The 24,329-nt window shown below is 43.3% G+C and overlaps 3 protein-coding genes across 8 annotated transcripts; 1 reads left to right on the plus strand and 2 right to left on the minus strand.

Moving 5' to 3' along the window:
• Nucleotides 1–42: 42 nt before the first annotated feature.
• On the minus strand, nt 43–9,264 carry mcmbp (minichromosome maintenance complex binding protein). Its single transcript, XM_085297458.1, has 16 exons — nt 9,074–9,264; nt 7,104–7,195; nt 6,884–7,024; nt 6,731–6,772; nt 6,559–6,649; nt 6,314–6,442; nt 5,833–5,978; nt 5,607–5,704; nt 5,360–5,535; nt 2,580–2,703; nt 2,359–2,476; nt 2,107–2,272; nt 1,856–1,989; nt 1,002–1,169; nt 769–857; nt 43–502 (listed from the first exon to the last, which is right to left on the minus strand). Exons 1-16 carry the CDS (start codon nt 9,129–9,131, stop codon nt 376–378), a joined length of 1,899 nt encoding a protein of 632 aa, XP_085153584.1. The 5' UTR covers nt 9,132–9,264; the 3' UTR covers nt 43–375.
• A 290-nt stretch (nt 9,265–9,554) lies between these two features.
• Nucleotides 9,555–16,506, plus strand: sec23ip (SEC23 interacting protein). 4 transcript variants are annotated; one of them, XM_085297462.1, is made up of 18 exons: nt 9,558–9,881; nt 10,382–10,893; nt 10,973–11,186; nt 11,292–11,485; nt 11,600–11,689; nt 11,779–11,899; nt 12,128–12,217; nt 12,309–12,450; nt 12,720–12,928; nt 13,000–13,097; nt 13,244–13,414; nt 13,572–13,667; nt 13,749–13,925; nt 14,001–14,156; nt 14,271–14,373; nt 14,797–14,982; nt 15,064–15,229; nt 16,046–16,506. In XM_085297462.1, the coding sequence occupies exons 1-18, from the start codon at nt 9,749–9,751 to the stop codon at nt 16,125–16,127; spliced, it is 2,940 nt and encodes a 979-aa protein (XP_085153588.1). In that variant the 5' UTR covers nt 9,558–9,748; the 3' UTR covers nt 16,128–16,506. The 4 variants fall into 4 exon arrangements, with proteins under 4 accessions (XP_085153586.1, XP_085153585.1, XP_085153588.1 ...); XM_085297461.1 differs by having other exon boundaries at nt 9,559–9,881; nt 10,379–10,893; XM_085297460.1 differs by having other exon boundaries at nt 9,555–9,881; nt 14,797–15,229.
• Nucleotides 16,191–22,852, minus strand: csgalnact2 (chondroitin sulfate N-acetylgalactosaminyltransferase 2). Of its 3 annotated transcripts, none has more exons than XM_085297463.1 (9): nt 22,721–22,852; nt 21,360–21,441; nt 20,364–21,203; nt 19,064–19,280; nt 18,805–18,906; nt 18,537–18,715; nt 18,357–18,451; nt 18,180–18,261; nt 16,191–18,104 (listed from the first exon to the last, which is right to left on the minus strand). In XM_085297463.1, exons 3-9 carry the CDS (start codon nt 21,001–21,003, stop codon nt 17,812–17,814), a joined length of 1,608 nt encoding a protein of 535 aa, XP_085153589.1. In that variant the 5' UTR covers nt 21,004–21,203; nt 21,360–21,441; nt 22,721–22,852; the 3' UTR covers nt 16,191–17,811. The 3 variants fall into 3 exon arrangements, with proteins under 3 accessions (XP_085153589.1, XP_085153590.1, XP_085153592.1); XM_085297464.1 differs by having other exon boundaries at nt 21,332–21,441; XM_085297466.1 differs by lacking the exon at nt 21,360–21,441 and having other exon boundaries at nt 22,721–22,839.
• Nucleotides 22,853–24,329: the final 1,477 nt, after the last annotated feature.

Consider the following 24,329-nt stretch of genomic DNA (forward strand, 5'->3'; position numbering starts at 1 on the left):
CTAACCCAGGAAGAAAAATGCACCAGGACAAACAGTGATCTAGATCTTGTTCCTTTATTTACTTTTTTTTTTTTTTTTGAAGATAGAAATTATTTTTTTTCCTGTAAACAGACCTTTCTGTCTAGTAGAGCTTAACCTCTGGTGTGAACCCCACAAGAGACTTTGAATTTAAGGCAGTACTTCAGTGTGATGATAAACTGCGATGTTAGTGTACATACAACAGTATCTAAATCTTATATGTAGCTCAGCACAGTAAAAAAAAAAAAAAAAAAAAGTGAATACCTGAACTATGTGGCAAATGAAAACATCTTTATTACAAACTGTTTAGATATCAAATGGGGAAAAAAGCAAACAAGTCATGTCATTTGCCTCTGATCACGGCTCGTTGCCGTTGACACACTTGTGCTGCTCCATCCGGCTCCTCCGCAGCGCCTCGATGTGTTTGGCTCGGAGCCAGCTGTCTCTGGACAGCGAGGTCTGACCCTGGCTCAGAGACAACAACCTACGGACAGATTCGCAGAGAGCCACATCTCAGTTTTAATAAGCTGCCAGTCTGAGACGATCTATGAGATGTACGAGCGAGTTCAAAAAAAAAAAGAAATTGGCTGCGCTGAGGCGTGAAGCTATCATCAGCCTGTTTATGGTGCTTTCAGTTTTGATTATAGCTTATTGCTTAACACTCTAAAGTGCCTTAGGGGCTGTTATTATTCTCATGAATGAAAATTAATTAAATGCTACATAAAGGCAGTTATATAAATCACAACCCACCTCGCCACAACGAGCATCCTGTGCAGGTCCTCGGCAGATATACTCTGGGGGTCATCCTTCCTCATGTCTACAAAGTCATCTTCAACTGACTGAGTGCAGGAGGAAAAGGAGACACTTAATTCTTGTATGCAAACTTATAAAAAGAGCTGCTCAAACAGACTGGGTACATGAAGAAACAGCTACCATACTAGCTGAAACTCAACTCACTGTATAAGTATAAGAGCTTGTCTCACCTTTGTCACTTCATCTGAGATGCTGTAGTCAAGCAGCCGAGCCACACTCAGGTAGATTCTGAACTTGTTGAGCTGTGATGAGGCCTGAGAAAGCATGTGCATGGTGCTGAGATACTCCTCCAGGTGGGATGGAGCGACCTGAGTCTGCAGGTGTATCTGACAGTCAGACTGTGGAGATAAAGAATAATATTGATTGTGTGCCATAGAGGAAGTCCATATCCAGAAAGGATGTCTTTTTTACTAGGTGTTGCTATGCAAAAGTTTCCCTGTGTGCTGCATGCCCGCCTACTTTGGCATATTATCAAAACTTCAGAGCACGGCAGACAGGATCAAAGCCTTGGTGACGGTTAAGCATCTGATCGAGCCGAACCTCCAGCTTCTAATCAGCCAATAGCTGCTCGCTGTAAACAGTAAACACAACCATGTAACCATTGTGACTTCTAATGAACCGTGGGAGTTGTTTACAGCATGCTGCCCTTCACTGCTCGCCTAATAGCAGGCCGAGCCTGACGCCTCTCCCGGGATTGTTCCCGTGGCACACAGCTGCCACCATGGCAACCCATTAGACCAGCACACAGAAATAGCGCACAGCACATTCCTCAGGCTGTTCGCAACACAGCGAGACTCTGGTTAAAGCCGCCGGCTTGAAGGGCTGGCTGCGGCCGACCGATGTCAGCTGAGACGACAGCGTGACGCCGGCTGGAAACAACCACCAGTGTCTGACACGGCTCTGCTTCGTGAGCCACCGGAGGAAACCGAACCCCTCCCCTAGCCGTAGCCGGGGGTGGGGAGCGAGGCGAGGGTGCTGGGAGGGATCCGCGATGGGTGGGAGTGAGCTTTCACTGCGTTCTTACCGGCAGCAGCGAGCGGCCCTCTGACGCGATGAGCACGTTAATATTGCAGGGGAATTCCATCTGATGGTAGTTAAAGTCATAATCAACCTTCTGCCACGAGATCAGGTTCCCCAAGGCCGTGACGTTACGCACACCTGCAGCAACAAACACAACAGAGTAACAGATCCAACCCAGTTCAGTCACAAGGACAGGAAAAATGGTGGCGTTTGAGTCCTCGCTGTCGACCTCTTGTGGTCTTCTAGAAGACCCACCTGTTGTGTCCAGCTGTCCCTGCTCCAGCTGCGTTTCATCTAGGTAGAGGGAAGTGTTTTTGGCCAGCTGCAGGGCGCCGCTCACCAGCCGGTTTGCCACATAGTCCTTCTTAGGCACCAACCGTATCTGGTTCATGTTCTGGAGGCTCATGCCCAGGTAGTGTGACTGCAGGGGAAACAATGTTGAGTGTGTCTCAGTTCATCCAGATATAAACCAAGCAGTACCTGCGACCGATTGCGCTGATAACTCACAGAAGGCATGAGCTGCTGGATGATCTGATAAAGGCGCTCAGTGTACGAGGCAACAGTAGGACAGCCACTCATGTTCAAGGTAAACTTGCCCAGCGGGAGGACGTCCCGTCTCACGTACCTACAAGAAAAATAAAAGTGTGCTGGCGTTAGTTTGAAACCATCAAATAAAAAATTACAAAAAAAATAATAATCAGGAAGCTCACATACTGAACTTTACGTACACGTTAGAAATGAGATGCAGAATGAGGTACTCGGCTGCAAGATCATCACCCAGGAGGACATGAGTCAAGTATGCCAGAAGCTCTTCTCTGACAGAGGGCATCTCGCTCAGGGTCGAAGCTAAAACTGAGGAAGAAAGGACAAAGAATCAACTCAGCTCCAGTCTGAACCAGTCGCTGCATTGTTCCTCTTATTAGAAAGCTTTTCAAGGCAAATGAACTTCAGTTTAATGGGATTGTTTTCCTGCTTGATTTCAATACTTCTCACACTTCATTAAACATTCCTACAACACTGATGGAACAAGTCGCCCTGCTTAAGCGATATTATTTATTAATGAGATCTGACAGTACATCTGTCCCGTTATCTTCTTTGATAATTACTGAAGCGACTTCCTTGATATCCATGCACACTTTAGTAAACACCTCAGACTGTTTTTAAATGGTGTGTTATAAATTAAGACAGTGTGAAAACTCAGCTGTCGGAAGTAAAGTACACAGTAATCCTGTCAGAAATGTCCATTTATCATAAGCAACCAAATGAATGAGTTACTGCTGTGCATCACATGCTTAAATGTGCACAAATCTCTCATATGGGAACACTCATGGGTAAATGTTTGATGCTACAGAAACTAAACTTCAGCTCTTGTTAATGTTTTACTAAAACCTAATGGAATCATGAGAAGGACTCTGCGAATCTGTTTCGGGCTTTGACAACTAGAGTCGAAGGAGCGGTGCGTTTTCAGCTCTCTGTGACTTTTACTGGGCTAGCGCTAAACTTTAACCAATATGGAAAACAACTACAAAACAAAACGTCCACATATTTACAGACTACCCGTAATCAGTGTGATTTTATTTTAGCAAAAAGAATCTCTGAGCAAAGCAAAACAAAACACAGACCATGTTATCACGTTATGCTTATCCAATTCAGATGGGGCTAGAGGTTGTCCCAGCAATCACAGAGGAAGACCGGGGTCACCCTGGACAGGTCGGCACTGTTTTAGGGCTAACACACAGATACACAGAGACCCCCTTTCACTCTTACATCCACTCTAGGGCTGGGCATCGTCACTGATTTCTGGAATCGATTCGATTCGAATCGGGCGAATTTTGCCTCAGTCAGAAATATTATAATTCTGATCACGTATCAGTACATTTCCATATTTTTATATCTATAAAAAGAAAGCTGACACTTGCGAGACTTTATCAAAGGTGTAAGCATCACAGCAGATGCATTTGTGTCAAAGTAGCTGAGGATAAAACTCAGAAAAACATGAAGGCGACTTTCCTGGCCTGGGATTTTATAACAGGTAACCTTAAAAATATTCTGCAGTAGTTAAAAAACGAAAGAAAGTCAACCTATGAACGTTACCTGATACTGCTGAAGTGAAGCAAAGTTACAGCGGTTTTATTAGAGACACGGCTAATTTTAAGACGTTTAAATTTGTTCAGTAGCGTATTGAACGGCAGAAATTAGGCTTTCTTTTCGGAAGTAAGTAAAAGGAAAAAAAAACAGCGGCCGGCATGTTGTAATGAAGAAAACAGATTTTTAGACGGGAAACTGTTTTTGAAGAACAGAGAGAGAGAGAGAGATGTGATTTTATCCTGGTGGAAGCAAAATAGCAAAACTAAGAGTGAATTCATGATGATGTTTATGTGAAGCGTAGTTTGGATCTTCTTTTGCTGCTGGTTCACTCAATATTGTTTGGAGAGAAATAAAACCTGCAGCTTCAGAATCTAGTGCAAAAAGGACGTAAACACAAAGCGCAGACCTGGCGAAACATCAGAATCAGCGAGCTGTCAGCCCCGACCGTGTCCGTGCCGTCGGGTAAGAAAGGCGACATCTCACTGATTCTGATCCGTCGGCGGGTCCGCGCTTTGTTTACGTCTTTGTGCAGAATCCATGTACCTGCTCTCATTTACTGTTTTAGCTGTTTGGTGGTTGTTGTAATTTTGTGAGGTTTAACCTGAGATTCTGGCGTTTCGGGCAAAATATATTTACATTTTAAAATCGATTCAGGATTTTAATGAATCAATTTTACGTTATCCAAGCTAGAATCGATTTTAATCGATAAATCGATAATCAGAACCCACCCCTAATCCACTCCTCACACCAATTTAGAATCGCCAGTTAACCTAAGGAGCCCGTCTTTGGACTGTGAGAGAAAGCAGGAATACCGGAAAGAGCCCACTGAGCTACACGGAGAATATCCTGAGTGTTAGATTTGACCCCAGGCTCTTTTTGCTGTGCGGCAACAGTGCTAAAAGTGCACAGAACTGAAGGATTCTCATGCTTCCTCCAGCACCGAGGGCGGCTGAAGAAGCTCTGTATCACTAAAGTATTGCACAGTCACCGCAAATAATATTTATGTAGTCAAAGCAGTTTAAACGTGTCGCCCACATTGATTCAGCATTAATAACTGATTTGTCTGCAGTGCTGGAAGCATCGGGTTGTTTACTTAATGTTTTTTTAATAAAGTTTGACTTCATCCCTCCGGAGGAATGAAGTCAAACTTGCCAAAAGTGTCTCTTCTTCAAGTTGTCAAGTGAAATCTAGACAACCCCAGTACTCAGGCTTATTTAGCAGAATGTTATGTAAATGAGATTACATTCAGCTATCTCATTAAAATCTGTGAAAAAAAAAACCCTGCTGCGATACTTATTTTTGTAGCAGGATTATGAAATATTTTCCTGGATGCTTACTGGCTGTGTGATTGGCATGTAACATACACGAGGAAAAAGAATGAAGAAACTTGGAGGCCTACTACTCTACTGTTTGTCCTTACAAGCACTGTTGTCCTCCGAGGTGGCGGCAGAGGGCAGCAGGGGGTTGTTGTGCTGCAGCTGCTTGGCGTAGAGCATGTGGAGGCGTGGAACGAGCGAGGCTGGCGGGCAGTGCACCCTCTGCTCCTCTGCCGTCTCCATGGACTCCGTGGGATCCAGCAGGTTTGAAGAGGCGTCTCTGTACGGAAACGTCAACAATGAGAAACAAACCGAGCAGGGCAGGGAGGAAAATCAAAGTACGTGTCTTACTTCTCGTCGGCTAAGGCGCTGAGAGCGGGACTGACGGAGAGGATCCCGTAGACCTCAAGCATGTCGTTAAGTTTGAAGCTGTCCCAGTCCTCATAGACCTGCCAATGATACGCACATTATAGCATGTGTCCTAAAACTCTCCTCATGATAGCTGTATCGTCTCTAAAATCACCTCTTTGTTCAAAACGGTTCAGTACTGGAAGAGGAATAAACTGACACAGCGCACCTTGACTAGGCAGGAAGGGCCTTTCTCTCCCGGCAGGGGGAAGTTGAGGTCGAGGTGGGAGGCAGATGTCGTCTGGCTGGAGGGAGCTTCTGTCTCCTGCCGCTTACAGTCGCCGTTGCCGTGATGTTCTGTGAGACTCTGAGGACCTGCAGCAAGGAAAAATAAAACCGTTGTCAAAAGTGCTTTTTAAACAGGATTTTCAACATAGCCTTTCTAAACATGCTATTTTCTTTTATAAAGCACAAGTTATTTCTATTTGCACAATAATGCAAGGAAAAAAGGAGTCTAGACGATGCTCACAAGGCAAGGACGGATCCACAAAGTTATCAAAGCGTTTCAAAAATGACAGTAATGACACAATAAAATGATATAATGTAACTGATCAAGAGCAGCTATAAGTTGGACCTTATGCTAACACTCTTATTCTGACCAACAGTAAATTTGACTTTATCGAACGAATGCCGATTCTGAACACTCGTACCAGCGTGCGCTTCCCTCTGCTTCTGTGGCTGCGTGTCCATGTCGTCGTCTTCCTCGTAGCTTCGTTTCTGTCTGCTTGGCACGTACGAGGTGGAAGGCACCACTCTTGCTTGGCTGCTGTTGGCATATCTGTGCAACAGAGTTAAGGACAACTCGGAGCAGCAGATCACAAGATATAAATGCACATTTCACGAATGCCAGCTGCGTAAAGAGCGATTCTATGTGGTCTTTTGCAAGCTGAGGATATCTCTTTGACCCAGGGGTTTTCTCCGGGGATTGGCACACAGTAGAAAGTCTGTCGCTCTGCAGTTACTGTGTTTTTAGAGTTAAAATCCACCTGCAGATGAAACACCCGTTAACAACCAAGTTGGAGCTAAAATGAGCCATCTACAGCGAATGAGTCTTTGAAGAGACTCACCCCGCATTCTGTCACGTCTTTATACTTCCCACATCGCAACGTCTGTGAAAGAATAGACAGAAAAAGAGGATGAAAGATGAAAACAGCTAAGAGATTATCAAAGGGCTGCACTCGTACCAATAACAGCAGGCGAGAGGATAAAGAAGTGCGTACTTTAGCCTGTGTGGCTGGATCGACAGTCTCATAGACTCCCATGTAGAACTCTGGATCAAACATGTCTTGGATGAAACAGCGAAATTTCACGAGGCTGTTGGGCTTCAGGTAATGCATGGGGATGTCGTTGAGAGATGGGACCTGCATCAAAGTGTGCAGAAACAAATTAGGAGCCTGTCATTCGTGCACATGTTTTTGTTGAAAGTGTAATTTGTATTACCAAGGTGTGAGCGTCCTTCTCTTTCAGTCGATCTTTGAAGAACTCCACGGCTCTCGCCTCCCAGCCAGAGCTTGGATTACTCTGGGAAGCGGCTGAAATATCAAGAAGGCATAATTTTATTGGCAAATCAAAACTCAAAGTTGGATAAATGGTTGTTGTAGAGCAAAATTAGCTTAGCTGGGCTGCATTAGATAAAGATGTTCTGTCTCACTATGGAAAGCGCCCTCTGGTGTGAGCAATCATGGAAGCTCCACTACCACCACAGACCAGTCCCCCAACCCGTCCCCCAACCAGGCATTTTCAAAGTACATCCTCGCAAAGATCAAAGGTGCTCCTCCCACTTGTTTGCGTTCAAAACTGTCTTAATTTTTTATGTCACTGATTCAAAGTGGTGGAAAGATTCCTTGAAGATCCTGGTCAATATTGACAGTTGCTGCAGACTTGTCAGCCATGATGTGAATCTCCCGTTCCACACAGGCTGATGTACACTGTAAATGGCCTGTATTTGTATAGCGCTTTACTTAGTCCCTATGGACCCCTACATTCAGTCATCCACCCATTCACACACTGGTGATGGCAAGCTACATTGTAGCCACAGCCTGGGGTGCACTGACAGAGGCGAGGCTGCCAGACACTGGCGCCACCAGGCCCTCTGACCGCCACCAGGCAACGGGTGAAGTGTCTTGCCCAAGGACACAACGACCCAGACTGTCCAAGCCGGGGCTCGAACCAGCAAGCTTCCAATTACAAGACAAACTGCCAACTCTTGAGCCACGGTCGCCCCCACACTGTGGACATAAAGGGAATAGACATGGTCAGAAACAACCCTCAGTTTGGTTGTGGTTTTTAAATGATGCTCAGCTGGTACTAAGGGGGCCTAAAGTGTGACAATAAGATATCCCTCACACATCATTACACCACCAGCAACCTGAATTGGTGATGCAAGGCAGAACGCAGCCATGCTTTCATGTTGTTTATGCCAAATGTTGATCCTACCATCCAAATTCTGCAGCAGAAATCAAGTGTTCTGCTGCTGTAGCACATCTGCCTCACGTTTTGACATGTTGCACATTTACAGATGCTCTTCTGCATATCCTGGGTCTAACAAGTAGTCATTCGAGTTACTTTGTTGCGTTCCTATCAGCTCAAAGCAGACAAACCATTGTCCTCTGATCTCTAACATCATCAAGGCATTTCCACCAGACAACTGGTCCTCACTGGATATTTTCTCTTCTTCTGACCAATTTTCTGTAAGCCGAAGAGATGGTTATGGGGGAAAATCCCAGTATATCAGCAGTTTTTGAAATACTCAAAGCAGCTTGTCTGGCACCAACAACTATACCACATTCAAAGTCAATTAAAAACACATTTCATCCAATTCTCATGCTCGGTCGTCTTGCCCATGTCTGCGTGGTTAAATGCACTGAGTTGTTGCCATGGAACTGCATATATTAGAGAGATTAAATATGTCTTATTGAAGAATTCAACAGATGTACCTAATGAAGTGACTAGTAAGTGTATAAATGTAATATGTTGAGCAAAGAAGTGAGACAGGGTAAAGAGAAACCCTGTTATAATGTGGGGGTTTGGAAGGAAAATAGATAAAAGAGTTACTAGAATTACATGATACAACATGTCTAAAAGATATAAGCAACTTTTATTAATCTTAAATATAACCGCCCCCACCAGTGACACGTAAATGTCAGTCCTTTAAGATTTTAAGGAATATGTGGATTTTTCCGCTTATTCTTTAAAATCCGTCTCCGTCTTGATGTGTGGCAGTGGCGTGTGTACAGTAACTACACGAAAAAGTGTAAGACAAGTGTAAGTCATTTGCTTTTTCGAAGAGAAAGAAAAAAGAAAACACACACAGCCACCTGCAATGTGCAAAGTTGGCACGGTACGTAGTCAGAGAGCTAACTAGCTAGGTTCACGCGTTAGCCCTACTGAGTGAAGTTCCGGTGTCTTACCAAACATCCCCTCAACAACACCAACGGGGTCGTTAATCCAGTCATGTGTGGAAGGCATGGCTTAGATGGTGATAAAGGTCCGGAGATTAGAAAATATATCAAAGAAAAATCACAGTGAAAATACCAGTTTGTTGACTTTCCCCATACACCGGATCGCTGAAGTGAAGGGCGGGAAATTTGCGTCACCAGACGGAGAGCGTAGTGGGTTTGTTTTGGGTACGGGGACCAACCGGAGCACGGAGGTGCGTCATAACTCTCCTTCAGGATAGGCTGGGTGTTTTTCGTTTGACTTTAAATTCCTGCTCTAGTGAAGAAAAGTAAAGAAATAGTCTTTAATATAGAGCTACTTCTATTTTTTAAAGATACAGTTTATTGTTTTTTATTTAAAAGATCCAATATTACAGTGTAAGTAATCATCCTGGTCTATAGGTGGCAGTGGTGAGCGAGAGTGTTTGTTGTAGCTCCAACAAAAGAACTGTGGCGAAATTGCCTGCGTGATTTTAGTAGATCTGAATAATATGTGCTACGCCGCTTGTAGTCGTGCAATCTCCGGTTAATGCTTTATAGCTCAGCAAAATCTGCAAGCGCAGTGAAAAAAACAAAAACGCTCATTGGAGAACTGAGCGTGTCCTGTCTGCCTGCTCCGGTAGTGGCTACGTGTAATTCTCGGGGAAAATGGCAGATAGAAAAAATAATAATGCTCCAAACACCAGTGCAAATTTACTATTCAGCGCCGCTCCAGAGTTTAACTTCAATTTGCCTTTCATGCCAGTGAGTCAGGCCACTGGTCCGGCGGTGCTGTCAGGAGGTGAGACGAGATGCCGACTGAGGAAATGTCCAAACATTTGCGGGTTCGTTAGCAAGCTAAGCTAGTTAGCAGATTGGGTTCCCGTATCGCTATCGGGGCTTACTGAGTGTAAAAGTAACAGAAAGAGAAAGAAACCTTGTCCGAGTAGGGAAGCGTTTATCAGGCGTAAGGTTAGGCTAACTGACAGCGATGTGTTGTGGTCAGACTGGCAGCTGTGTGATGTTTTATTTTGCACGTATGTTTCAGGGTCACAGGCAAAACAGTGTTCTGAGTTAAATGGAAAGATAACGTCCTGTTACAGGGATTTAATGATGCGACATTCTGCTGAACAAGCGCCTGATAAACATGTTTCCTCTTTTTATACTTTAAGGACTAAACAGTAGAAAGCTACAGCTCTGAGCACATATTCTCTATCTCTGTGATTTAATGTGTGTCAGATGTTTTTGCATAGATACTAAAACATGTGTTACACTTTTATTCTCCATGTCGGTGTGCAGTAGATGACTCCACTGATGTTGGAGAAGAAGACAGCTTTGTAGGTCAGACATCTGGGAATGGACATGCCCCGTCTACATTCAGCTACTTCTCCAGTCCCATAACCAGTACTGACCCATTTGCATCAATAGGGCATTCTCCATGCCCCCCGCCAGTGCTGTCTGCAGCCCCGACCACAACGGGACACGTTTCTGTTCCCAGCAGTGTCAGCATGGTTCCACCACAACCCCCACCTGCCAGCTCACAAATGAACCCTTCTCCTTCGATGTTTGGTAGTGCAGTTTACCAGAGCCCCATGGGGCGTCACACTCCTCCCCCTACCACAATGACCCCACCGCCTCCCCAGATGCAGCCGCAGAGCCACAACCCGTACAGACACACCCCCACCAGCAGCAGAGCTAGTCCTTATATTCCAGCTCCGGAAATCATGCCGCCAACACACACGCCACAGCAGAATCCCTACTTGGTCAGCTCGCCACCGCAAACGTTCCCCCCATCAGGACCCATGTATACAAAGGTGAGTGTCACACCGGTGTTGTTGATCAAAGGGTTTATTAACTTATTTGGGAAGTTAAATCACATCTTTCTCTCTTCAGCCTCCTCCCACGCAGATTCAGGGCCCTCCACCTCCACTTCCAGCCACCACAGCTGGAGCCGTCGTTCCTGCTGTTCCCATGATGCCGTACAACTACAACGTCTATGAGCCAGTTCAGCCTCACTGGTTCTACTGCAAGCAGGTGGAGTCAAAAAGCGTCTGGCTTCCTTTCAGTATCTTTGACTCCCTTCAGCTTGAGGAGACGTACAACTCTGGTACGACAAGACACGTGCAAATTTGTCTTCCTGAGAATCTAATTTTGACCTGAACTGCACAGTGAAGTTTGTTTTTTTGTTTTTTTTTTTTCTTCATTCTTTCAGTTCAACCAGATCCAGAAAGTGTGATCATACGCACAGACGGAGGGAGGTATGACGTGCAGCTTTATGACCGCATGCGGACTGCAGTGTACTGGGAGGAGGAGCCTACAGAGGTCCGACGCTGCACCTGGTTCTACAAAGGAGATACAGATAGTCGCTTTATTCCTTACTCTGAGGAGTTCAGCGATAAGCTCGAGGTTTGTCTCAAAAATACTGTTTTTTATACCCTCTGCATTGTTCTTTATTGATTTAGTTTAGGCTGCACTGTTGTAAAAGGAAATTATAATATTGTATTATTGCATCATCTCTAGGCTGAATATAAGAAAGCTGTGTCTACCAACCAGTGGCACCGCAGGCTGGAGTTCCCATCAGGGGAAACCATTGTGATGCACAACCCAAAGGTAAACCCCTGTTTGATTAATGTGCTGTAGCGGTCTGATGATGTAATTAGCTTTATAGTTCACGAGCATTGATCTGTTTGCCTTTGTAGGTCATAGTGCAGTTTCAGCCCTCCTGCGTACCAGATGAGTGGGGCACAACTCAGGACGGGCAGACCAGACCCAGAGTGGTGAAGAGAGGAATCGATGATGACCACGATGAAGTGCCTGATGGTAGACAAGTTCCGCTGTGCTCAAAATAATTTGCTCTAAGTGTAAACACAGTTTGTATCATCCACTAAGTGTAATTTTAGGAAATGAAAAGTATGATAAGGTATTCCAGAGGCATTAGAAGGACTTTTTGATAGCTGGTTGGGTGCTAGGTGAAGTATAATGCAGCCTCATTCTGACTGTAGTTCACATTTTATGCACATATTTAAGATTAGAGACATCTCTTTCCAGGTGAGCTCTCAACGGTGGATCATCTTGTGTTCATGGTTCATGGAATTGGCCCCGTGTGTGACTTGAGATTTCGGAGCATGATTGAGTGTGGTGAGTAATGAAGTAATGAGCAGTCACACTGCAGTCGTGTAACGATGTGTACAAAGGAAACGTTAAAAATGCTGTTTTATCGTGCTTTCAGTGGACGACTTCCGTAATGTGTCGCTGAAGCTGCTGCAGAGCCATTTTAAGAAATCGCTGGATGAACACGCTATCAGCAGAGTGGAGTTTCTGCCCGTGCAGTGGCACACGGCTCTACATGGAGATGCCACAGGGGTGGACAGGTGAGGGGGACAAGGGTTTAACACCAAAGAGGCCTGACACACATGTGGTGATATTATAAATAGCTCCTGACTGGATGGAAACACTGGACTTACTCTCTTATTTTAAATTGACATTGTTTGTCACCTGTAAGTCCTTCATCATTACTCAGAGATGGGTAAACAGAACATTTATTGGACACTGTCATTATATGCCGGAGACAATTGGTGCCTCAGTTCACCAGACATCCTTGCAGGACCTTAACAGACTTATTTCTTGTTCATCTTTGCAGGAGGATAAAGAAGATCACTTTGCCCAGCACCGGGCGTTTACGTCACTTTACCAACGAGACCTTGTTAGATGTGCTTTTCTACAACAGTCCCACTTACTGCCAGACCATCATGGACACTGTTGCTCAGGAGATTAACCGACTCTATGCCCTGTTCATGGAGAGGAACCCGGACTTCAGAGGAGCAGTGTCAGTGGCAGGACACAGCTTAGGTAATAAACATGTTTAATCAGCTTCTAACCTTTCTGTTTTTTCCACCATCACTTAATTTTTCTCCTTGCAGGTTCTTTGATTCTCTTTGACCTGCTTTCAAATCAGAAGAATGCCTCACCTGGAGGGGCCATGCCAACCATGCCCGCTGCTAACGGAGAAGTCAGACAGGTCACGCCCTGACTAGTTTAAATAAATTACAATATACTGTAAAAATAAAACAAACACCGTGCTCTTTTCCGTTTATTTGTAAATGAGTTGAATATTTTCAGAATAAAGGTTCGGTATGTAATTGTAAATTTTGCTTCTCATATCAGGTGACGGCCCCTGTTGCACAGGAAAATAGTGCCGTCACCCCTCCAGCTGTGGAGGAGCAGCCCAAAGAAGACGGGGAGGAGTTTGAGGATCTTGCTGCTATGCTGGAACATCTGGGCCTGTCTGAATACAAGAGTACCTTTGATGAGGAGAAGATTGACATTGAATCTTTTGTAAGAACACAGTCCACCTTATAGGAGCTGAGATATGTTTTAGAAGTATAAGAAATCTAGTTATAAATGTAAACTGTATAAGGTCATTTGAGAACATCGGGGGTTTTATGCAATATAATGTAATTCATCTTATTCTGACCCTTTTATATTCTCTTAGCTTATGTGCACAATTGAGGACCTGAAGGAGATGGGTATCCCACTTGGTCCCAGAAAAAAAATTGCCAAATTTGTGAAAGAAAGAGTGAATAAGCAGGTAAGTTTGTCTGCTGAGTATCTGCGAGGCTTGCAAAATTGTGATTATGGACCCGCCCCACTCATGGTTTCATGTTCACAGGCTGCACGCCAGGCAGCTCAGGAGAACAAAAAAGAGGTCAAAGAGGTCACTCAGACTGCAGCACCTCCACCAGCAGCTGAAGTTCCCTCTGATCCGACTGTGAAGAAGCTTCCAGTGGGCAGCACAGTCTCCTCTGTCCATGTGGACTACAATTACTTTGAAGTTGGAACGGGGCAGGTAAACACATCTGTCTTTCAGCAACAATGAGCTGCTATTCTGAAGCAGAGCTGACATTTAATAAACTTTTTGCAGGTGTCTGTCATCTACCACACTCTGGACTTTGAGCCTGTGAATTTCTTTGCCTTGGGTTCTCCAATCGGCATGTTCCTGACTGTACGAGGACTTGAGAATATCGAAGAGACGTACCAGCTGCCCACATGCAAGGGATTCTTCAATATTTATCATCCAGTATGTGTTTGTGTATTTATAGCTATTTGTAACATGTTTTATTGTCTCTGGGTCAGATTTGTACAGTATTCTGGTGTGCACAGGCATTTCATTCACTAGACTAATGTCTTTTAGCTGGATCCAGTGGCTTACAGGATTGAGCCTATGATAATGCCAGACCTGGACTTGAAGCCTGTTTTGATCCCACATCACAAAGGACGGAAGAGGCTTCATCTTGGTATGGACCCAAACACTCAGAGCAGAGCTGTCATTGTTGTAGTCACATATGAGATTAAGTTTCAAGCAAAAGGAACAAAAAATAATAATCAGGTTTTAACTGTGAATGCTGACAGATACAGAGTTAGTTACTGAGCCTAAGCTAAACTGTTCAGTATTTTTGGCCTCTCTGCCGCTTAAGGGTGGAGCGTCCCAATATCTGCAGTTACACAGCACAAAGACTCTATTCTTGCACTTCAATTGCCATGAAGCAACGTAGTGGCAAATAAAACTGATTCGTTTTTTCCTTGGCTGTGCAGAAAAACATTAAGGTGACAGCAAAATAAAGTTTCTCGTGGTGGTTGCTTTTTTTTTTTTTTTAAAGTGTATGTAGGTTTCATTGGTTGTGCGGAAATGGGCTTAGGTGTGATTCTGTGTGTTTCAGAGCTAAAGGAGTCTCTCACCAGGATGGGCTCTGACCTGAAGCAGGGTTTCATCAGCTCCCTGAGGACTGCCTGGCAGACCCTCAACGACTTTGCTCGTGCTCACACCTCGAATGCCCAACTTCAGGCCCAGCTGGCCATCGTGGCCAATCAGATCGAAGAGGAGGAGAAGCAACAAGTGCACGAAGGTGAGTGCGGCTCACTTGTGAGTCTTTGTTTGACTATTTTCTGTACTGTTAGATCAACCGTTTTGATCTGGTTTGTCACAGAGCATAAGATTCCAGACAACCCTGAGCTTCAAAAAGAAGACGACGAGTCTCAGGTGAAGATCGGGATGTTAAACGGAGGAAATCGCATCGACTACGTCCTGCAGGAGAAGCCCATTGAGAGTTTCAACGAGTATTTGTTTGCCCTCCAGAGTCACCTCTGCTACTGGTACAAGCAATCTCATATTAAAGACCTGTTTGTAGTTGCAATTTGAATGGAAACTTGAGTATTAAGCAGCTGAATGACACAGACTGAAAACTAAGTCCATGTTTTTTGGTATCAATTAATAATTTAAATATTTACTATGTGCAAAAATAACAGGTTTGGTGGTTTCAGCCTCTCAAATATGTGATCCTTAATAATTTACCAAGTCCTCATATTATTTTGGTTTCATTAAAAAAAAAAAAAAAAAAAGACTTACTCTTCTGCAGTATAGATTTTTTTATTTTTATTCATTGTTGATTTTTAGGCCCTTTCCTCACAGTACATTCTTACCTCGTTTCCATCAGTACCTTTTTAGCTCGACTTGATTCAACTTAGTTTTGATAGTTTTTCATTAGGTGGTAGTACCTGGTACTGGGTGGGTATTACCTTCTTTAGTACGTGCTCGGCCGGCGTTCCAAGTGATCACAGTTAATCCGAAAATGTGAAATCAGACTGCATGCCACCAATAGGCCAGACGATGGTGTCACTCGATGAGTCATGAGAGTGACTCCTTCACAAAAATCCAAACCACCATTTTTGAAACCTGGCAACGAGAAAAATACCCCACTGTGGTCCCAGAGTCTGACAAAAAGCTTTAATGACCCACGTGGAGGTGGTACTCAATTGTAATGGAAAACGACTGCAACAGAATCGAGTTGAGTCGAGTAGGTACTAGTGGAAAAGAGGCGTATAAAAACTGCACATATAAATGATGGTGAGTGACGTCTGAAGTCCTTTAAGCTGCTTCGGTGACTGTCTGAAACCTGTGTTGTTTTGTAGGCAATCTGAAGACACGGCTCTGCTCATTCTCAAAGAGATCTACAAGACCATGGGGATCCATCCAGAACAGATGGCTCATTAATACACAGAGTACACCTGTCTGCTTTGGTCCCATTTAGTTTCATGTATTACTTCTTCACTGGGATTTTGATTATTTTTCCTTTTTTTTTTTTATTGATGTAGTTTATTATATACAGATGAATAATACAATTGTATTACGCCATTTGTCTTAAATTAAGAAACATACAAATGAGCTCGTTGATTCAAAGAAACTTGACAAGTTTGATATTACATTTTTATAGTATAAATTATAGAAATGGGGGGAGGGGTCAAGTTTCCCAAGAACATGTATCAGCAGATCGAATACTAACAGCAGAAAGGAAGGAGCAGAAGCAAATGCAGCCTTCTGTAAGTTTTATTTCATGGCAAGACTCAAAATAAATCATCACCTTGCTCAAGTGTTTCGTTTGGATTGTGTACTGCTGATGTTTTCTCCTGCAGGGTAAGGAGAGACTCGAAGACTATCTACAGAAAGCTGGAATATTTGCAAAAACATTAATAATAAAATAATTACAGTACCAGATGAGACCTGCTTCCTCTGTGAGGGAGAAAAAGCACTTCTTGCCTGCACTATGTAATCTTTAGACAGCTGTCCTCATTAAAATTACCCCTCTAACCTATGAACTGTTCAGCTGTAACATTATGTGGAATAAAAACCAGCAGCTGTGAATACGGCTCATAGTACTGTCTGCATGTAGGCACATATTTAACTCACATGTATGAAACAATGGAATATTAGAAAAATATTTACAAGCATGACTGTAACATTCAATCCCAGTCAAGAAGTGGGAATCGTAGTGCTGGGAATGACGCTCATTGTTATCTATACAATAATACTGGTCCACATACACCTGATATTGTAGCGTTGCATGCAGTAAGCAGATCTTTGCTCAAGTCCTTGAACCATTTGATCAACATGCTTTTCAGGTGAACTCTTTACTTGGAAACAATCAGCAATAAATGAATGATAACAGCGACTCACTGTCACAAAACACAAGTTCCCTTTTTTTTTAAAAACCCATACTGCCCCTCTCACAGAACTTCTAATAGAAACAGAATATTATGGCTCCATATACTACTGCCAAAATACTGAGTGAAAGATTATAAAGTGTTTGAGGATCAGCTGAAACTTTTGGCTTCTTTTGTTCACTATGAGAAAGTGCAACATCTTTACAGTTGTCAATAAATTATGCAACTTGTTATCCTTTAATGTGTCTTTAGTTTGATTTAAAAAGCCTGTCCAAACACGCAACAGCTGCCAGAAATCATCTGAATGAGCTGAAATCTTTCTGAAGTCATATTTGGCTGTAAAAGGTGCTAAAGAGGCTGGCTGCAGGTCAGGTGCTGTGTTTGAAGCAGGCAGGGTGGCTTAATGAGAAGTTGTCAAGTTCAAAGTTAGAAAGCGCATGCCTATTGATTTGATTTCATGTAACATATTGTCAACCTAAATCCACGAGATACGTACCTGTTGTTCTTCCCTCAGCAAGTTAAGTATTGCTAATTATGCGTCAGCTCTTCAGTAACACTTGTTGCCACGTTGTGAACTTTCACATTGACTAATGTTCATTTTTGTACATTCATTTGTCTACAGCTGTGCGGTGAAATGCAGAAGGATCCGTGTAAACATGTCTTCGCTCTAGTGCCTTAACGATATCAGCACCATGCAGTCTTAATGTAGAAATGATGCTGGGTACGCAGAGGCTCGCTCAGTCCTCTGTTTTGCTCTGTGTCTTGAAGGCCTGCTTGCGTAGGTGAGCCTCGATCTCCTCGCGGAAAACCAGCATCCCCAGGTGAGAGTGGGAGGCCTCGTTCATCGCTTTGGACTGGATGCACATGCGGTACTGCTCCGGCGTCAGCTCGTCCGCGCACTGCTTCTCGTGCCACAGGTGGAACAGACCCGACACAGGCGTGCGGATCACTATCATGTCACTCCGCAGATACTTCCTGTACAAGTGGACGTCTTCCACCCCCCAACCTTTGACTTCAAGATCAAAACCACCTGCGGGGATACGACCCATTTAAAACATGTTACGCACAACTGTCGCGTCTAATAAAACAAATGATTGGTGCTTACCGATATTTAGAAAGTCGGAGCGATACTGGCATGTCATTCCAAATCCAAAGTCTCTCCAGAATCCAGCATCCTTTTTATGAATCTATTTGAAAACAGATAGTCATCTCTGACACACAGGTCACCACCAAACCAGCTTTCTAACACGTTGGTCAGAATGGGAACCTTTACACTTCTTACCAGCTGGAGTTCAACAGGTGGAGCCAGCTCCAAATTTCCGTAGACAATGGCAGGATTGTACAAACTAAACACGACAGGATAGAAGACTTTCTTGTCTGTAAAACAGAACAAGCAAATTAACCTTTGGCTGAGAGCAAGAGCACTAAAAGAGTATAATGAATGTGAGCCAATTAAACCTACTTGGAGCAGCGTGGAGACGACAGGTGTTAAGGAACTCGAGTGTAAAATGGATGTCCACATCACAAAAAAACATTAAGACGTCGCCTTTCTTCCATGCGTGAGCTCCGATATCCAAACCTCGACCTCGGGAAAACTCCTCGTCCACTGGGATGAGAGTGTAGTTGGAGAAGCTCTCCTCCCTGTAAAACAAAACACCTGATTTTTAACAAATGCCTCATATGACATATTAACAAGCCTATTAAAAGGTCTTTCTGTTCAATAGACTCACCTCGACATTTTTTCCAGAGATGACGTCACCTCCTGTAGACCTTCCTGCCCAAAATAAACCACCGTGAGATGTACCCTTCTGTCATGCTGTATGCACACCTCCCTAAAAACACATGCATTTTTCAAATGGATTACAAGGACACACAAGGCTGCAGTGCTTTCCACAACAATGGTGGAAACAAAAGCCAACACGTCTAATGAAGGCCAAGGGTGCTGGCTCATGTTTAGTGGAGAGGGATGGATTTAAGATTCATTCTCACCTGAAGTTTTGCAAGAACTGTGAGAAAGTTTCTGCTCTGCCCGCTAGTGGCACAATGATGTTAATAATCATTCCTGATGTTTCCACAGATGTGCTCCTGACTTTCATTAAGGGCCCAAAAGGCCTGAAGAGTGTGACGTGGCGGAAACTGCTGGAATCCTCTTTGGCAAAGAAGAGCTCGTAAAGTGTCCCTTTGTCTCGCTCTGTCCGGTACAGCCCTGCCAAAAGAAGACAATCTGAAAAACACTGAGACAGGCTGAGAAAACGTACCAGTTATCCACTAAGTGGCACTAAATGCCAAATTCAAGGAGAATTTCTGTTTGGCACTACTGCTGCGCATGACTAACGCGCAAACACAGACACGTAGCATAAACTTTTGTCCCCATCCTTGCTATGCAAAGGCACACCACAGTCTTAATCTGACTAGCTCTGACCCCTGCAGTTTTGTCAAACCTTAACTATCTCATGTAATCTCCTAACCACAACTCTGACCAAGCAATATACACTAGCCAAGGAGCAGGAGTCATGGAGGGTCATTGCAGCTGAGAGTGCAGCTTATGAACTTTCAAATGTATTTTATGTTTGACGCATCACTTTTGAGGTCAAGCTTGTTCTGTCTGAACTTGAATCGGACCTTTGCCGATTGTGACATTTTGGCCCAATATCAATGTTTAAAGTAACAATTTGGCTGATTTTGTTTTGTTGTTTATCGTTTTCCTGGAATAAGGGGAAAATAAATATTCTAAAAGAAAATAAAAGATGTGCTTTAATTTTGACTCGTTTTATCCAAAGGTAGCTGCAAGGTCAGGGACCATAGTCACTAACTTCTGATGCACACCCAGTCACTTTGTTCTATAAGCGAGCCTGAAATATAACAGAAAGCATCAAGTTCAGAAAAGAGCTTCAAAGGCTTTCAGAGGGTAAAGAGTTAAAGTCTTGCAGCTCACACAATTTGAACATTTAACCAGTGCAACATTTATATTCCTAAATACAGACTGTTCACAAAATCTGATAACTGTCATATGCCAACATCAATCAATAGGCAATATTGGCCAGTGTTCATCAGATAGTGTATATCAGTGCAACCCAGTGCTCCTTTGTCTAAATAAAATGTACTAACCAAATCAGATTTGGAACAAAGGCTCAGTTTATTATTCTGGATCGTTAAAAATAGATTTTCCTGGTGATTTTTTTTTTTTCAACGAGTCTATTCACTGAGTGGAAACTGTTAATAAAAGGTTCATTTTGAACACTGGTTACAGTCATTGCCTCTTACTCTGTAATTTAACTGAGAGTCTCACCTTCAGTAAAGTGACCATCTGTGTAGGTTTGCCTCTGCATCGGCACATCATCCTCCACACCATCCTCCTCGTCAGGGTTGTTGATGATGTCTAGTGCGGCCTCAATGACCTCCACCAGCTCATCCCTGCGGTCCTTGCGGACTGGTTTCTCCTCTGGGTGCCGCGTTAGCCCCATTTCCAGCTGGTACACCTTGGAAGAAGTAAAACTCTCAAACGGCACCAAGGCATACTCGCTTGGAAGGCGAGCTCCAGTGTTGACCTCAGCCTTGTCGATCTGAGAATGCAAGTACTCCAGCAAATCTCCAGGCTCTTGGTCTTTATCAGCCAGACCCGGAACTCCTGGAAGCTCTTTTTTCTCTTGGAGAACTTTCAACTTCTCGCTCATTTCCTGTAATTCCTGCTTAAGCTGGGCAATTTGCCGCTTCAGACTGGCAGCACGGTTCAGGTGGCGCTCCTCCTGTTCCTGGAGCAGGGCCTGGTAGTATTCTTTGCCATAGGTCTCCCCTGGTAAGATCAGGCTGACGTCTGCTGGTGGAGTGCACTCCAGCAGGTATGCAAACAGCAGCAACACCAGCAGCAGAAAAAGACCCAGGAAGAGCCAGCGGACCCGACCCTGAAGTGGCAATCCCCGCCTGGGCATCACGTTCTCATAAAAGCTATAGCTGACAAGCCTGCATTCCCTTCGCCCCGGACTGCTCACATTACTTAAAACAGGTTTCTGTACATCATCTTAGAGACATGGGTGTGTAGATCATTTTGGAATAAAGAGATCTTGTTCTTTGGCTCCAATGCATCAGTATTTCCACACATAGGTCCTGTATAAATCCACAAAACGATCAGCTGTTAAAAACACAAAAATCCACAATCAGAAAAAAGGCCACAATCCAGGATCCCAATACAGGGACTTTTAGATAAAAGCACTGATGACAAAACAGTAGATAATCATACAATGACATTTAATGTGTTACCTTTAAGCAACCTTTCAAATAAACCAACCTGCTATCTACAGTTTCCTTCAGTCAGTAAGTTTCTTTTGAACATTTATCCGACTTCTTCACTTCAAAGATTCCGTTTAAACCTGAGGAAGGAGGGACAGCAGGGATTAGCTACACCTGGACAGCTAACACACGCCAGCTAGCTCTCAGCCAAACAACAGCACACAAGGAAACTGGTGGGCGAGCTTCACAGCAAGCTAGCTACAAACTGACTTCCGGTGTAGCTCTTTCTCTTCAAAATAAATGCACGAGCTTTGTGCAAAGGGCTAGACCAAACACTCCAGATTCTGAGAGGTACCTTCTTGGAATGAAAGTGGACAAAACAAGTGAAACACACACAGCGTTCAAGGCCGATTTGTGATTATCTTTTTAATTACAGGCTTGGTAAATGTCACACAAGGCTCACCAGTCAAGAATCCCTGGTTAAAAAAAAGAAAAGAAAAAAAAAGGCAGCCTTCAGGAGTTTCCACGCCTAATATCGTGTCAACCAGATACCATGTGCAGCAGGTTCTTGAAGGTCACACAGCTCCAAGCTTACACTTACAAAGTAACCCTGTTTTCAGGCTCTCACACCCAGATATAAATCAGTCTCTAGACAGCTATAATGAAATAGGGCTCTGAATCCAGCCAGAACTGGAACTGAGCTTGTGCTGATGTTTTAAAAGCCGTAGCTGTCAAAATACTTCTTTGTACATTTATTTCTTTAACCTTAATGCTTTCTTCTAAAATGAGATCTTGAATGTTTAACACCAAACACAGAAATATAAAATATTAATGATTCTTATTAACATTCTAAAAGGCAAAACGCAACTATGATATTAGTTTTACTACTCACACAAAGAATGTCTAACGCAAAACTGTTCTGCTGATGATGTGTGCTGATGAGAGTGCTTGTTCAACAGTTTGGAAGGTGTGCGTGTGCGTGTGTGTGTGTGTGTGTGTGTGTGTGTGGGGGGGGGGGGGGGTGTTAAGTCAAGGACAAAGTAACACAAGACTGCCTGAAAAACAACAGAACCAAGTCATGCTAATAATGGGAGACTTTCAAACTCTAAGCTACTGGCATGGCGACAGAGAAAAGTTGGCTATATTTCCAGAAAAAAAAAACTCTTAGCCTAAAACCTTTGATAATTAGATTTTTTTCCCTTGTGGCATATTTGCAAATTTCAGCACCTTTAATTATTTTGAAATTTGCGACATTACAGGCAGCACATCCCCTTATTTCGAAAAAATTCGAACCGGACATGACTACAGTTCTGCTGCTAGCTTAGCGGTGTTCCGCGCTTCACTTCGCTTTCGGGTTTTTATTCTTACCCGTTAGAAAGCCTCTCTGTTACCCATAGTACTCCCCAAACGTTCACTCACCTAATCCCGGCTTTGTCCATTCCTGCCCCTCATTACAGCTGTCGCATTTTGTGTTAAACTAGCAGCAGTAGGTAGGTAGGTTGTGTTACAGAATGCCACGGAGCAAAGAGAAAAGAGTGGGTTGTAACCTACTTCCGGTTAAAATCTAACCAATCGGAGCGTGTCTAACGAGTGTCGTCATCAAGCACGCCGAACCTCCAGGTTCATAATATTGTTTATTCTTATTAAAATAACGACGTTATTATTATATTGTAGCTCTAAACGCATTATTGTTATTATTAGAACACATCGATGATTTTTTTTACTCTCATACACACTACCGCGTCTTCCAATAACGTAACAACGTTAATCTGTTGTTTTAAAAAAAGCTATATTTAACCTTCCCTCTAAGAGATTATTGTCTTTTCTTCCCGTTTCACTGTTCAGACCAAGAAAGCAAACCTCTTATCTCAGGTGATGAACTAGCTGACAGCTCTGGATTGAATTAGCACTGAAACATAATTTGTCTAATGTTCGAAAACAAGTGATATGATCTTAATGTGGTGCACAAAATAAGCCAGGAAATGTTCTCGTGGGATTCTGTTTATAGTCGTTATATTTTCATTTTCTTAATTATGAGAGAAGAAGACAGATGTTATCTGAAAGGCCAGAATCAGTGCGGAAAGTCTTAGCCTAAGAAACTATTTTAATAAACAAACCATTTCCTTCTTTTTTCTGATTTAATCATATGATATTTCTGTACCGTGGGTCTAACCAGTCAGTATTATGTGTAGGTGTAAAAATGAAACCCTGATAAAGGAAGAGAAGTAAAGGGGGTGGTTTAATGTCACACACGCACACACACACACACATCGGGTATCTACCTAGTCATAGATTTTTAAAAAGTACAGATCTAGTTTTGTGCTTCAACTCCAACACCAAAACCTTAATCTGCTTTTCAGTATCATATATATTCACTGGGCTGGTTTGGACATCCTTTTGGGTTCAGAGCTGTCTAAACTCTTAATTTTATAAAGATTTCTCAGAGATGTTGTCCACAGTTACATAACAGCATCACGCTGCACATCCATGATGTGAATTCTCCATTTCACCACATACAAAAGGTACTCTATTGGAGTGGCATTTGGTGACTGTGAAAGTCATTTGGGTACAGTGAACTCATTGTCATGTTCAAACCAGTTTGAGATGATTTGAGCTTTGTCCTATGCTAATGTGTCCTGTTAGAAGCAGCAATTGGTAAATGTGTACACTGTGGTCAAAAAGGAATAGACATGATCAGCAGCAATAAATCGGTGTATATGTGTGTGTGTGTGTATATATATATATATATATATATATATATATACACACACATATATACACACACACACATATACACACACACACACACACACACACACACACACACACACACACACACACATATATATATATATATATATATAAAACAAAAAAAAACCACCCAGCTCGCCCCTGCGGGCGGTTTATCCTTCAAGCTCGGGTCCTCTACCAGAGGCCTGGGAGCTTGAGGGTCCTGCGCAGTATCTTAGCTGTTCCCAGGACTGCGCTCTTCTGGACAGAGATCTCCGATGTTGTTCCTGGGATCTGC

The sequence above is a fragment of the Mchenga conophoros genome, linkage group LG13 (assembly GCF_057382185.1).
Source record: "Mchenga conophoros isolate Kocher_MC1m ecotype Shallow Benthic linkage group LG13, M_conophoros_male_GT1.1, whole genome shotgun sequence".
NCBI classification, from domain to species: domain Eukaryota; kingdom Metazoa; phylum Chordata; class Actinopteri; order Cichliformes; family Cichlidae; genus Mchenga; species Mchenga conophoros.